Source organism: Mustela nivalis, assembly GCF_964662115.1.
Source record: "Mustela nivalis genome assembly, chromosome: 7".
NCBI classification, from domain to species: domain Eukaryota; kingdom Metazoa; phylum Chordata; class Mammalia; order Carnivora; family Mustelidae; genus Mustela; species Mustela nivalis.
The window spans coordinates 52,240,439-52,255,535 of NC_139026.1; the positions used below are offsets into that span (position 1 = coordinate 52,240,439).

At 41.8% G+C, this 15,097-nt stretch overlaps 1 protein-coding gene and 1 long non-coding RNA gene across 4 annotated transcripts in view; one reads left to right on the plus strand and one right to left on the minus strand.

Annotated features, from left to right (window-relative positions):
• The window catches only part of KLRG1 (killer cell lectin like receptor G1), a gene marked incomplete at its 5' end in the record, with an annotated part of 430,961 nt that overhangs the window by 385,121 nt on the left and 30,743 nt on the right, over positions 1-15,097 (plus strand). For all 3 annotated transcript variants that reach the window (XM_082738313.1, XM_082738314.1, XM_082738315.1), the window contains 2 exons: positions 3,138-3,238; positions 3,605-3,704. In XM_082738313.1, the coding sequence (XP_082594439.1) occupies positions 3,138-3,209 (72 nt within the window). In that variant the 3' untranslated portion in view covers positions 3,210-3,238; positions 3,605-3,704. The remainder of the gene's footprint in view (positions 1-3,137; positions 3,239-3,604; positions 3,705-15,097) is intronic.
• LOC309868451 lies at positions 8,453-13,848 on the minus strand. The gene is made up of 2 exons (XR_014313698.1): positions 12,719-13,848; positions 8,453-10,159 (listed from the first exon to the last, which is right to left on the minus strand). It is a non-coding gene; the product is annotated as an uncharacterized lncRNA (long non-coding RNA).

The window sequence follows — 15,097 nt, forward strand, 5'->3', positions numbered from 1 at the left end:
CTTGTGTTCCTGGCTTCCATCAGGCCCTGCCCTCATGCTGTCTGTGACTGAGCCATCTGCCCACCGCATGACACAGTACTCCTGTATTTTCTGTCATGCTCATGGCTAGGTTTCAAAACTCCAAATTTTAGGGACCCAGAGTGGTGCAGAGTGGTGATGATCCTCGGGGGAGGGTCTTGCCATGCTGCAGCTGGTGTCCATTAGTCCCAGAAAAGCAGTGACACGATTGTGTGTTGGCTTGGAGTTTATGGTAAAGTGTAGCAAACGCGGGCACCAGGGTTTGCTGCTCTCGTTGGTGTCTCTGTTCCTATGCTAATGAACGGGGCAGCACACTAGTGTCCACATGCTGCCTCTCCCAAATGCACTCCAAGAAGGGGAACTCTCTCTTTCAGTGCAACCCAGGGGATCCTCAAACCATGCTATCTGGTCCTAGGTCTCTGCCTTCCTTCCCCACGGAAGCACTGCTGTGGCCACCAGGCTCCACTGGGCTGTGGCTAATGAACTTCTGAGCTTCAGACTTTGGACTTCCAGGCTTGTAAAAACTTGTGATAATCAGCTGCTTTTGTTTTCCCAGTGAGTGGTTTTGGGGAAGTGTTTGTCTTGCGCAGTTCCCTGCACTGCTTTCTTTCTCTTCTCTTTCTTTCTTTCCAAGATCAAAACTCCCTCCCATCACAGCACCTGAATTTCTTTTCTCCACAGAATTATGTCCTCACACTTCCTCTCTTCCCTGTTGTGGCTTCTTTTCACCCTATAGTTCTGCAGTTTGTACTTTACCATGTGAGGTCTTCCTCACCCAGCCCAGGTTTTAGGATATCTGACCTTGGTTGTAATGAGAAACAAACGTGATGTGTTCACTTTAGTAGACCTCCTTATCCATACATCAGCCTGTTCTGTGGCAACACTGGGACCCAGTAAATAATACTGAAATCTAATGTTATAAGCTTAAGTTGTCTTCTTGGTGTGTTTCATCAAAGAGAATGTGGTCTCTTAGCCAAATGTGCACGTTTCTTGACACATCCTATGAGTCTCATGATCTTTTTCAGGGCTGGTAAAGCATCATTTTTTTTTTTTTAAGTAATATGTACACCAAACATGGGACTCCAACTTACAACCCCAAGATCAAGAGTCTCATGCTATACCAACTGAGCCAGGCAGGTACTCCGAGAAAGCATAGTTTAGGAGAGAGAGAGGTTGCAGAGAGATGGACTATCTCAGTACAGGACATGCCAAGGTGTTGCATACTAGGTCAAGACCTTGGGTTCTAGTCCAAGTACTATCACTAAGTTGCTGTGGAATAATTGCTCTTTTTTGAGTTTCTATTCCTTCAAACAGAAAAAGTCTATGGAGTGAGGAGAGAGAGCAAAGCAAGTTCACTGAATTTGAGAATATGGTGCTTTTGTGATGGCCACTGCCAGAAGACGTCACGGTTATCTCAGAGCATTAATGTAGGAAGGAAGCTTAAGACAAATAGTCAGGAAGTACATGATCACAGGAACAAGTTATGGCCTTTTCATTTAACTCAGAGAAAACCAAACCAACCAAGCAACCAAACAAAACCATTAACACACAAGATTCCTGGTAGCAAAATTGAAGGACTGGAGATATAACTTGGATGCTTTCTTATTAGTTTTAGTTTTTATTTTTTTTCGCAAGGGAATTGCAGTGATGTCAAGGATTAAGAATAAGAAGTAGAGTGTTGAGAAGATGCAGGAAATTATCTCATTAAGTATACATACAGTATTTGCTGAATACACAGGGACATCAGTTATCAAATGTCCACAAATGCTCCTGCACACATATTTGCTTGCCCACCACCTGTAACCCAGGGGGTTGAGTATCTGTTAAAATACATGTGAATACCTTTAAATATTCACCCATGCTCTAAAACACACACAAACTGAGCTACTTATGTTATATGTAACTGTCTCCCATGAATAGATTGGTCTTCAAACTTACAATTTTATCCGTTTTGCTCATGAAGAAACACATTACTTATTAACATTAACATCACATCGAAAATTCAGCATCACAAGAAAAGTCTCTGTAACAAAAGCAATTTTCAAAGCTGAGGATGTTTATTGCAAAGTCTATTCATTACACTAATGCCAAATCGTACAATAGAATTAATCTTCTGGGATTTATCCTTTATTTTATTCCACTTATTGAGGCAATTACCTTAGAGTATAACTCCTTCATTTGAATGTCAGACTCTACAGAGCAAAGAATCTGTTATCTCTGTTCTAGTGGTAGCATGGGACCAACTTAACTTTGTCTTATGCTTGTTTCCTTAAGAACTGTTTTTATTTTACTTGTCATATGCAAGATTGATGAGTACTTGAAAAATAAGAGTGTAGTGGGAAAAAAGCAAGTATATTGCTGAAAGCTTAATAATAACTTATGTATTAAATGATAATAAGAAAGATTACTGCTTCCATAGTGGTATTAAGCTTTTCTTCTGTAAAAGTTATTTGAATACCGATTAAGTACTTCATCTAACCAAGGAGGAAGTTACAGTGGAAGGCAGAGTATAATATTTATCTTGTCTTTCATGCTATAGAATGCAATTATACACATAAAGTTGAATTATAGGAAATGTTGCACTCTGCCGTGTAACTCTAGAATTAAAGTTTAAAAGAGAGATTAGTTATTTGGACTAGGTGGTGGTTTTAATCAGCTTGAACTGCTAACCAGAGTATCACTGGGTGGCTTAAGCCATAGACATTGATGTCTCACAGTTCTGGAGGCTGAGAAGTCTAAGATCAAAATGTTGATGGGTTCCGTCTCTGGTGAGGATCTTGTTTGTGGCTTGCAGACAGTTGCCCTATAATTGTGTCCTTTCCTGACAGAGGGAGAGTGCGCTGGGAACTCTTCTTCTTACAAGGACACTAATCTCATCATTAGTGAGGGCCTCATGACCTTGTCTAAAACTAATAACCTTCCAAAGGCCATATGCCTAGGTACCATCACGTTATTAATTAGAGCTTCAATATATGAATTTTGGGGAGAAATAAATATTCAGTCCATAATAATGGTAACGAGAGGGGGTGTAAAGAATAATTATTGATCATGACACTGAATCTCTTCTTTAGTTTTCTACATTTTCTTACCTTTTTTCATCATCTTCAATCTCTCTCTAGAGCCTGCTTATATGGTTCCTCAAAAATGTTTTTTATTGGATTGGTCTGAGGAACAAATCTGGCTGGAGGTGAGAAGATGGGTCACCCCTAAAAATCTCAAGGTAAGGGGATTCAAAAAAATGGGGAAAAAAGAGAAAAGGAGAAGAGAAAGTATGTGATGGGGAAATAGGTCAAGGTCAATAGATGGTGGGGAGAGGAAAGGGTAAGGAAAGGAACTCGAGAACAGGAGAGGAAATGAATGGTGGATAAGAGCCAAAAAAAACCCCAAAAAACAAAAACAAAACCCAAAACCCCAAGAAACAAAAAACCCCAACAACAACGAAAAAAAGAGAGGCTAATATTCTGGATGCTGAGAGAAGTGGGGCCTGAATAGGGAGAAAGAACTGCTCAGTTTTTATCTCTTCCATGCCTGCAGCTCCTTTGCTCTCATGTTACCTTAAATGATTGACTTTCCTGATTTCTTACAGCATTGTTTCAAACAGCTTGATCCAGAAGTGTGGAGCCATCAACCAACACCATCTCCAAGCTGCTAGCTGTGAAGCTCTTTTACCGTGGATCTGTAAGAAGGTCAGACTTTGAGGGGGTCAGATCTGCGGTAAGGCTCCCTCACACGAGGGAGCAGGCCTCTGGGTGCTCAGATGACCCTGAGCATTTATTTGGTGAATGATGAACCTTCTAGGACATAGCATTTGATGTAAGATTAGTGCAGCTTCCCTGGGAACTGAAGGTTTGTTGCTGGACTCTCCTTGAGAACATTTAGATATTATCCTAACAATTTAAAGATTAGATCTAGGATCATTTGGGAAATATAAGTTTTTTGTAGTACTTCTCACTGTAGTGACTGATGCTGCCTCCTTCACCCCCATTCCCACCATTTCTGTCAAAAGTGTACCTTTGAGGCGCCTGGGTGCTTCAGTGGGTTAAGCCGCTGCCTTCAGCTCGAGTCATGACCTCAGGGTCCTGGGATCGAGTCCCACGTTGGGCTCTCTGCTCAGCAGGGGGCCTGCTTCACTTCCTCTCTATCTGCCTGCTTCTCTGCCTACTGTGATCTCTGTCCGTCATAAAAAAAAAAAAAAAAAAAAAAAAAGTGTGCCTTTCCTCAATGTTATGGTCTGAACTGATGAACTCTGCGCAGGTATATACTATTGCTCATGTGTTGTAGGTGTTTTTGATGTGTGCTAGGAAGTTGGCATGTTACTGATTCCTCATAATATATTTTTATCCTAATGGTGGCCCTTCACGGAGAAAGCTATATTCTAAATGATAATGCTAATAGTGAGAACCTAAGTTGTAGAAAGAGGATGAGAACAGGGTGGTGCTTTCTGCTTCTCAGCTCTTCACCACTTAAAGACATGGCCTTGGCTGAATTTAATTTTTATAGGCGTGCATAGATGTGGTTGAATAAACTAATATATGACCATATCCTTTCCATGTTGTGGATGTGTGATTTGCAGGTTAATTTCACATAGTGGTCAATCTGAGGGAAGTTTACAGAAGCCATTTATGTGCTTGATTCCCAAATTATTTTAGGCATGAATGCCTCAACAATGAGAAAAACTTGGTTATTTCTCTTAAGTAGGGTTTGGAGAGGGACGCCTGGGTGGCTCAGTTGGTTAAGTGACTGCCTTCGGCTCAGGTCATGATCCCAGGGTCCTGGGATCGAGTCCCACATCGGGCTCCCTGCTCGGTGTGGAACCTGCTTCTCCCTCTGCCTTCTGCTCCCTTGCTTGTGCCCACTCACTCTCACTCTCACTCTCTCTCTGATAAATAAATAAAATATTATTTAAAAAGTAGGGTTTGGAGATAGATAGGGAGGGAAGGTGCTGTTTAAAAGATGTGGGCGGTTGGGATGCCTGGGTGGCTCAGTTGGTTGGACAACTGCCTTCGGCTCAGTTCATGATCTCGGAGTCTCGGGATCAAGTCCTGCATCGGGCTTCCAGCTCCACGGGGAGTCTGCTTCTCTCTCTGCCCTTCTCCTCACTCATGCTCTCTCTCCCTGTCTCTCTCTCAAATAAATAAATAAAATCTTTAAAAAAAAAAAAAAGACGTGGGCGGGAATACTGAGGGAACCATTATTCTGTACTGTACTGTTGATGATGCTAGATTACAATTTCTTTTTTTTAAAAAAAAGATTTTATTTATTTATTTGATAGAGAGAGATCACAAGTAGACGGAGAGGCAGGCAGAGAGAGAGAGAGAGAGAGAGAGAGGAGGAAGCAGGCTCCCCGCTGAGCAGAGAGCCTGATGTGGGGCTCAATCCCAGGACCCTGAGATCATGGCCCGAGCTGAAGGCAGTGGCTTTAACCCACTGAGCCACCCAAGCACCCCCATAAATCAACTTTTTAAATAATTTAATGGCTGCCTACTATGTGATGTTTGACTAATTTTTTTTTTTTTTTTTTAATGTACAGAGGTTGTTTCTCAATTCTTACCCAGACAAGTATGGCTCAGTTCAGACCCATCTAGCAGCAGATTTCCCCTCCCCTCTAACTGAGCTACCAAGCTACCAAGTTTCTCTCTTAACTAATGCAAACATATCAAGTAGTAAGAGACCCAGGCTTACCCTTGCTAAATACAAGGAGGGCGCTGCATCCAGTTGGACTGTCACAAAGCAGCAGTATTCTAGGGAGTGTAGAACCAATAAGAGCACAACTTTTAAAAAAGAAACAAAAACAAAACACATTTTTTTTTAAAGATTTTATTTATTTATTTGACAGAGAGGGATCACAAGTAGGCAGAGAGGCAGGCAGAATGGCGGGGAAGCAGGCTCCCTGCTTAATCCTAGGTCCCTGAGATCAGGACCTGAGCTGAAGGCAGAGACTTTAACCCACTGAGCCACCCAGGTGCCCCCAAAACACATTTCTTTTATGGCAGTGTAATTTTCACTAGACTCTACACTTCTCAGAGCATCAAGGACTTTGAAACCATGAAATGTCACTGACATCTATAATCAAATACAAGCATAAAACTTAAGAACTAGAAAGTCCTGGAAGGAAATAAATGCTTAGCCCTAGCTCGACTACCATTGTCTTTCTCTCTTGCATATTCCTGCCTCCTTTGTCAAAGATTTGTTGACCATATAACTGTGGGCTTATTTCTGGATGTTCGTTTCCATTCCATTGATTCATATGTCTGTTTTGTGCTAGTACTGTACTGTTTGGATTACTACAGCTTTGTAGGGATTCTTGAAATCTCGAATTGTGATACCGCCAGGTTTTTTTTTTTTTTTCAAGACTGCTTTGGCTAGTTGGGGTCTTTTGTGGTTCCATACAAATTTTAGGATTGTTTGTTCTAGGTCTTTGAAAGATCTGTTGGTGTTTTGATAGGGATTGCATTAAATTTATATACTGCTTTGGGTAGTGTAGACATTTTTAATAATATTCTTTTTTTAAAAGATTTTTTATTATTTTTAAGTAATCTCTATATCCAGTGTGGGGCTCAAACTTACCATTCCTGAGATCAAGAGTCACATGCTGTACTGACGATGCCAGCCAGAAGCCCCCAATATTTATTTTTCCAATCTGTGAGCATGGGATATCTTTCCATTGGTTTGTGTTGTTTGCAATTTCTTTCATCCATGTTTTAAAGTTTATAGTGATTAGAGTTAATCAGATTCCTAAGGTCATGGGTCACCATCTTCATCAGTCATATATGCCTCTCTTGCAGTCCATTTACCTTTCCCCTTGCCCCCATATCCCCACTTTCACAAACATAATTTGATGTTTGATATAGTCCTTGAGCTTGTTTGTATCTTTATAAAATATGTACTATTCTTTATTTGTTTCATATTTAGTTAAATTATTCTATATATTTTATTATTTTACTTTTTCCATGAACATGTTTTTGAGTTCTATTCATGTTGCACGAGGTACATGTAATTCATCCTTCTAGCTGCTGCATTACCTCCATTTCATGTATTCATTCTCTTGATGATGGACACCTAGTTACTCTCGTTTCCCCACTAGCCCAAACAGTGATGGGGTAGATATTCTCTTCTATATCCCTACTCCAAAGTCTTCCCCATCTTAGGAAATGACCTTAAGTTGTTCAGATTCCAAACTGAAGAGCTTCCTGATTTCATTTTTCTACATCAACAAATTTTATCATTGCCACCAGCAAAGTATATTCTAAATCTCGTCTCTTCTTTCCATTTCTACTTTTGAAAAAAAGATTTTATTTATTTATTTGACAAAGAGCGAGCAAGCGAGCGAGAGATCACAAGTAGGCAGAAAGGCAGGCAGAAAGAGAGAAGGGGAAACAGGCTCCCTGCTGAGCAGAGAGCCCGATGGGGGCCTTGATCCCAGGACCCTGAGATCATGACTTGAGCAGAAGGCAGAGGCTTTACTGAACCACCCAGGGGCCCCTCCATTTCCACCTTTTTAAAAAAGATTTATTAATTTATTAGGGAGTGAGAAAGCATGCACACTAGTTTGAGTTGGAGAAGGGGCAGAGGGAGAGACTTTTAAGCAGACTCCCACTGAGCAACCTGGGCTCTATCTCATGACCCATGAGATCATGACCTCAACCAAAATTGTCAGTTGAGACACCTAGCAGCCACTAAGGTGCTCCTCCATTTCCACTTTTAATTCCATTCCAAACCTCTGTTGTTGTTCACCTGGATTACTGTGACAGTGTCTTTTGTTATGAACTCCTTTAAAAATAGTTTCAGTGAGGGGGTGCATGGTTGGCTCAGGTGGTTGTGTCCAGCTCCTGGTTGTGGCTCATGATCTCAGGTCATGGGATGGAGTGCGAAGGCAGCTCTGTGCTCAGCAGGGAGTCTGCTTAGGATTCTCTCTCTCCTTCTGCCTCTTCCCCTGTTCATGTGTGCACTGTCCAAATAAATAGAATCTTAAAAAAATAGTTTTATTGAGATATAGTTGACACACAATAATCTGAATATATTTCAAGAGTAAAATTTGCTAAGTTTTGACGTATATCTATCTCTATTTATCTATCTCCATGAAAATGTCACCATAATCAAGATGGTGAAAACAGCAACTATCCCGAAAAGCTTCCTCATGCATTTTGTAATTCCTCCTTCTCTCTTGTCCCTGTCACCCAACACACTCCTGTCCTCAGGAAACCCTGATCTACTTTATGTCACTATAGATTAGGTTATGTCTTCTAGAGTTTTACAGTACATAGAGTTTTACAGAGTCATTAAATATGCACTCTTCTTTTTCAGTGTTCTTTCACTCAGAATAATTATTTTGAGATTCATTCCTGGTGTTGTATCAATGGTTTACCCTTTTTTATTGCTAATATTCCATTATATGGTATCGCCCTCGACCCGCAAGGACGACAAGAAGCCCCAGTTCAGATGTATCTTCTCTCCTTTTATTTCCGCAAGTCTACACACTTATATACGCTTACATGACCAATCAGCGAGCAGGGTACAGGAGGGAGCGAATCAGGCTGCGCACCTAAACGAACAACTTCGCTAGCAACCAATGCTGTTTACTTCCTCTTTGGGTGTTCCGCTTAGTCTCATGAGGCAACCCTAACCTGGCAACTAGCCAGGCGCCATCTTTTAATGGCAGAGGCCGCCCTGGCCAGGGGCCTGCCTCCAATATCTTCCCCTTTTTTCTTTTATGGCAGGGATCATGCCTGTCTTAGGTTGTCAGTGGCAGGGAATATCCTTACCTGTCACCAGACGGCAGATATCAATGATCTGTGTCCTGTCTTAGGTTGGTATATTTCCCCCACCAATCTTACTCGTCGTTGACTACTGATCCAGCATACTTAGCCACACTTGGGGGGATGTACCAGCCTCGATGGCTAACAAGGCATGCACCATGGCTTGCTGTTGCCTATGTTGCTATCACCTCCAAATTTGCAGTTTCCTTACTAGCAGAATCAACCCCACTACAAGGATTATCAGCAGACCAATTACGCTAGCCCATTGTTTCATGAAGGTTAACACATCTTGTAATGTTTTGATTATCTCTGGGAGGTTTGCAAACTCAACTCTGGTATTTATCCTTGTTATGCCTAGTAGCAGGTGCTGAGTATAGTTTTGGAATTCTGCGGACCAATTCCCCCGCAAGTATTGGGAGAGCTGTCAGGAGACATTCTGTAAGTCACTCATATTAGTATAGGCTATGGGAGTTACACAAATTGCCAGGAAGGGTGCTATATATATCCCAGTCCCAATAGGGCCCCCAATATGTCCACTTGTTCTTGAACCAAATCCACTCTCTGGTTGACTATCAGGATTCCTGCTTGCAAATGTGCATTGATCTGAGTCTGTGTTTGAAGGGCAGCCACCGTTCCTTCTGCAAGGGTGTTCACAGCTTCCGCAGTGGGTATAGTTGTAGCAAGCGAGACTGCTGCTGCCGTGGCAGCTGCTGTAGATACAGCCAATGCTGTCACAATGGCAGCTGTGATACCAAAATCTCTCTTCTTTCTGGATAGCACCACCGGTAACTTGTCCTCTGGAATGGAAACTGGGATAGGAACATGGGTAGACTGAGCGCGAGGTACTCTGACATCCAGACCACTCCGGTGGCCATACCCTATTATTGGTGCATCGGGGCAACTTAAAAGGTTGATATGGCCCCGAGGCATTAATAGGTTTTACAGGGGCCAAACCCTGGATCACAGTAACGTTACCTATGTTTGAGGAATGGTGAAAAGGTTGAAATTGCCCCAGGGTCTGATTGCTCAGGCGAATACAGTCCAGGGTGCGGACTGATGTATTGAGATACAACACAAAGCAGAGTGTGCTGGACAGGGAGACAGTAATTTTAGTCACCTCTGCAATGTCTGTAGATATGTGAACAGTGGGTAGCCCTATAGGAGAATTGGTAGTAAAGAGAGGAGGGAATATGAGAGAAGAGTTAGTCACTGGTAAAGGATATGGCCATGCTTTAACCACTGCTCACAGTTCTCTGGCTTGAGTCTGCTTCAGGAGGTGTAGCATCCCCAGAGTTATCATCAGCATCTTCAGCATCATGACTGGTGTTCAGAGGCAAGGCTGCACGCACCAGCCGCTCTGGGATCCAAATTGTAGCCTCCTTTTCCTGTGGAAAAACACATACAGACCCCCTACTCCATACTAACACTGGATCTGGTCAATTACACTTTCCTGTGAGGATGTCCTTCCAAAGTACTAAAGGCTTAGGGGGAGCAGCAGCATTATTTGCATGTCTGTCTGCAGCTGATTTACCCATTTTGTCCAATGTTAAAAAAATTCAAAATAAAGAGAATGGTGTTGAGCTTATCTTTAGGGGGCCTGAAGGTGTCCCCTATCCCCCCTTTTTGTTTATAAAGCGCATTTTTATTGTAAGATGCGCGCGCTCCATAACACTCTGTCCTTGTGGGTTATAGGGTATTCCATGTATCAAGTGAATGTCAAGTTGTTGTAGGAAGGCTTTAAAGGGTTGTGAGGTGTAGGATGGGCCATTATCTGTCTTTAACTGGCGTGGCTTTCCCCATGCTGCGAAAGCTTGTAGGCAATGGACGATAACATCTCTGGATCCCCCCGCCCCCCGTATGCACTGAGGCGAAAATTATTCCAGAGCAGGTATCTACAAGACATGAACATATTTTAACTTTTCAAATTCTGAAACATGTGTGACATCCATTTGCCATATATGATTAGGTAACAAACCCTTAGGATTAACCCCCAAGGACGGTGCAGGTAGTAAGGTCTTGCTATTTCTGCAGGAGACTACTATGTCCCTTGCCTGTGCTTTTGTTATGTTAAATGTGAGGTGAAGAGTTAAAGCATTCACATGGAACAGCTTATGATAATGTCTTGCCTGTTGCACCAGGTCCTCAATGGCAAAGACAAATTCTCCTCTGGTTAAGGAGTCTGCTAACCGATTAATTACCTTTTATCAGGGGGCCTGGTAAGGTTGTATGAGCTCATATGTGGCCATTATAAAATGGAGCCTTCCTGTCCCAAACTAATGTTTGGATTTCTTGTAATGCCTCAGAGATAGTAGACCTGGCATTAATAGAACCCACACTTTCAATGATAGAGACAGCTTGCACCACATATCTACTATCTGATAAAAGGTTGAAGGGTTCTTGATGAAACATTTGAAATGTTTGAATGTTTTATCACTGTGAGCAGCTCGGTTTCTTGGGGAGAGGAGCTTTGAAATAGGAAGGTCCAACTCTCTTCTTTGGTAACCATAGCTCCTACAGGTGTCCTGGCTTCTTGCAGTAATAGCAAACTCCAGGAGTACCCCTATGTTTATATTGTTGAGCTCCCTGTAATCCCTGTAAACCTTGAGTGATTGGTGCAGCCGTAACCTGCCCTTGAATAACACTGTCATTTATATCCCTGCAAACTTTAATATATGTACTCAAGTCTTTGCTTTTCCAAGGTCTGATGGTTTCTTTACACCATTTATTAGCTTGCTCCTACGCCAGCTGTTTTATCAATGGCATGGCTGCCTCTACCTCCCCAAATATTCGACCAGCTGTTTGCATCAGCCTCGCTACAAAATCAGCATATGCTTCATTTGGTCCTTGTATTACCTTAGACAGCTGGCCCTGTAAATCCCCACTGCCTTGAATTGTTTTTCATGCTTTAGTGGCCGCCGCGGCTATTTGCAGATACACTGCAGGGTTGTACTGTATTTGGGCCTGCTTTCCCATGTACGCTCCCATTCCCATTAACATTTCTAGGTCCCACTGAGGATTTCCAGCCGCTGCATTATGGCAGGCAGTGTCCTGTGAGTATTCTTGCCAGGCTGTTTTCCATACTAGATATTGCCCTCCCGACAAGGTTGCGCAGGCTAGGTTACCCCAGTCTTCAGGGACTAATTTCATTCCCGCTATGGTCTCCAACAAAGAGACCGTAAAGGCTGCCTGAGGGCCATACTGCATGACTGCTTCCTTTAATTGCTTAACTAGTTTAAAATCAAGAGGCTGATGATACCGCTGGTTGTTTTGGTCCTCTAAAACCAGAAAGGCAGAGGTCAGGTCATGATCTCTCCAGCTTGAAAACCTGCCACTACCACATGTGGCGCAGCGCTACAAGCTCCTGGGCAGGCCATAGGATTATACTGCGGAGGGGCACTAGGTGTCGCTAACTCCTCCCCTGACATTTCCTCTTTCTCTTCACTAGAACTACCCCCTCTGAGGCACAAGAAGACTGCTCCTCTTTCACTTCCTCCAATGCCTCTGCTCCCTCTTGCAGAGCTGATTCACATTTGGGTTTAGGCCCCACCAGGCATCCCCGGACTAAGGTCCATATTGCCAGGGTCCCGGGTGGCAAAGGCGTTTTATTGTCCTGTTTCTTCAAATCCTCCCCTAAGTGGTCCCATTGAGGTATGTTTAGCAAGCCTTCAACTAGGAACCATGGAGCCGCCTTTTCCACTGTATTCAAAAAGGCCCGAGCAGTTTTTGCTTTTAGTGAAGTTCCATTGGCTTTCAGCAGGTCTTTTAAAGACCCTTCCAACTGCACTTTAGATACTTCAGATCCCATTATGAACACACAGACAATAGACGCGGATGTTAACGACACTAACACATTAACCTTTTACACACATGTACTTCAGTCGACCATTAATCCCCGCTTTACCGCGGAATTCCCACTTTTGAACGTGGCTAATGTCCCCGCTTACCCGCGGACCTTTACTCCCCACTTTCCTGTGGATTACCTTGCAAGATTCCTTTATTTTAGTTCCAGGGTGCCGGCGCCATTTATCGCCCTCGACCCGCAAGGATGACAAGAAGCCCCAGTTCAGATGCATCTTCCTCTTTTTATTTCTGCAAGTCTACACACTTATATACGCTTACATGACCAATCAGCAAGCAGGGTACAGGAGGGAGCGAATCAGGCTGCGCACCTAAACGAACAACTTCGCTAGCAACCAATGCTGTTTACTTCCTCTTTGGGCGTTCCGCTTAGTCTCACGAGGCAACCCTAACCTGGCAACTCTCCAGGCGCCATCTTTTAATGGCGGAGGCCACCCTGGCCAGGGGCCTGCCTCCGACAATATGGATGTGTCATAATTTGTTTCTTCATTCACTTGCTGATTGACATTTTGGTAGTTTCAGTTGGGGCTATTAAAAATAAAGCTGTTCTGAACATTTGGGTACAAATCTTAGTATGGACGTAGCCTTCCTTTTCTCTTGATACAATATGTAGGAGGTGGAATGGCTGGATCATATGGTAGGTATACGTTGAACTTTTTAAGAACCTGTAAACCTTTTTTTCAAAGTCTTTGTATCATTTTATATTCCAGCCAGCAGTGTATGGGAATTCTAGTTCCTTCACATCCTCGGTGATCCTGGGTATCAGCAGTCTTTTCATTTTTTAGCCATTCTAGTAGGTACTCAGTGGTATTTAGTTGTGGTTTTAATGACCATTTCCTTAAAGATTAGTGGTGTTGAGCAACTTTTCATATGGTTAATTGCCATCCACATATTTTTCTTTAGTGAAATAATTGTTCAAATATTTTGCTTCTTTATTTGTTTTCTTGCTGCTGAGTTTTCAGAGTGCTTAATATTCTGGATACAAGTTCTTACCAGATACACACTTTGTAAATATTTTCTCCCAGGCTGTGGTTTGTCTTTTCATCCTCTTAATAATGAGTTTCAAAGAATAGAATTTTAAAATTTTTATGAAGTCTGTGTTATCAATCTTTGTATTATAGTTTGTGGTGTTTGTATGTTACCTAAGAAAACTTTGCCTAGTCCATGTTCTCAAAGATTGCCTTTATGTTTCTTCCAGAAATTTAACAGTTTTAGCTTTTGCATGGAGGCCTGTGATCTGTTTTGATCCAACTTTACATATGGTGTGAGGTATGGGTGGAGGTCTCTTTTTTCTTCTTTTTATCTAAACCTAATTGTTCCAGCGCTTTTTATTGAAATAACTACCATTTGTCATTAAGCTCCTTTGATACCTTTGTTGAAGATCAATGATTATATTGGCCTATTTCTGCATTTTATCTTTTGTGCCATTTATTAATGTGTCTGTCATTTCATTTCTATACCACTGTAATTTTATCATATGTCTTGAAATCAAGTGGTGTGATCCTCCAACTTTGTTTTTCTTTTTCAATATTGTTTTAGTTGTTCTAGGTCCTATGATATTTTACTGTATATTTTAGATAAATATTCTATTCCTGTGTTATTTTGTAAATGTATGAATATATCAGGATGAATTACTGGGTCAATGGATACTTTGTTCAAATGAGCCTACTAATTTAAACTCTCCAGCAATGTATGAGGTTAAGTACCTGTTGCTCTCTACCCTCCTCTCCTCTGGTAAGGCTGAAGTGAGCCACTTGCTCCTTATGATCATGAATTTTCACGCCTGGCTCTACCCTCTTAAGAGTTTTTTTTTTTTTTTTTTTTTTTTTTTTTTTTTAAGAAAGTTCTTCACATTGGAAGAAATCTATAAGGCAAAGCTCGCAATGATCTTTGCTAATAATTCTCTCTCAAAGCAAAATCTTGATGATAATAAAGTCTTTGTTTCCATATTAGTAATGAGATGAGGAAGGAAATAAAGGGTAGGGGAGAAAACTCTTAGCACAGAGCAGAAAATACAAAAGAAATGTGATAAAAGCTAAGGGAAGCTTTCAAGGTGGAGGGAGCATTCATCAATATAACATGCTAAAGAGATGTAAAGTAGCATAATGACAGAAGAATATTCAATGAAATTGACAATATGGAGGTCATTGTTCATCATGCTTTATTAGCATGTGAAAGATGTGAAACGGGGGTAAGGGAATGGAAAAAAATGAGTTTAGATATATCTTTTAAGAAGTTTTTAAGAACTTTTCTTACAGCAGAAAGGAAAATGATAACATGTAAATAAAGGCTGTATGTTGCACCAATACATTTTTACATATAGAGAAGAAAGAGTAGCTCGAGTTTATAGCTTTCAACTTAGTTGAAAGAGAGAGATTAAAAATTTATGCAAGACCATGGGGCGCCTGGGTGGCTCAGTGGGTTAAAGCCTCTGCCTTCAGCTCAGGTCATGATCCCAGGATCCT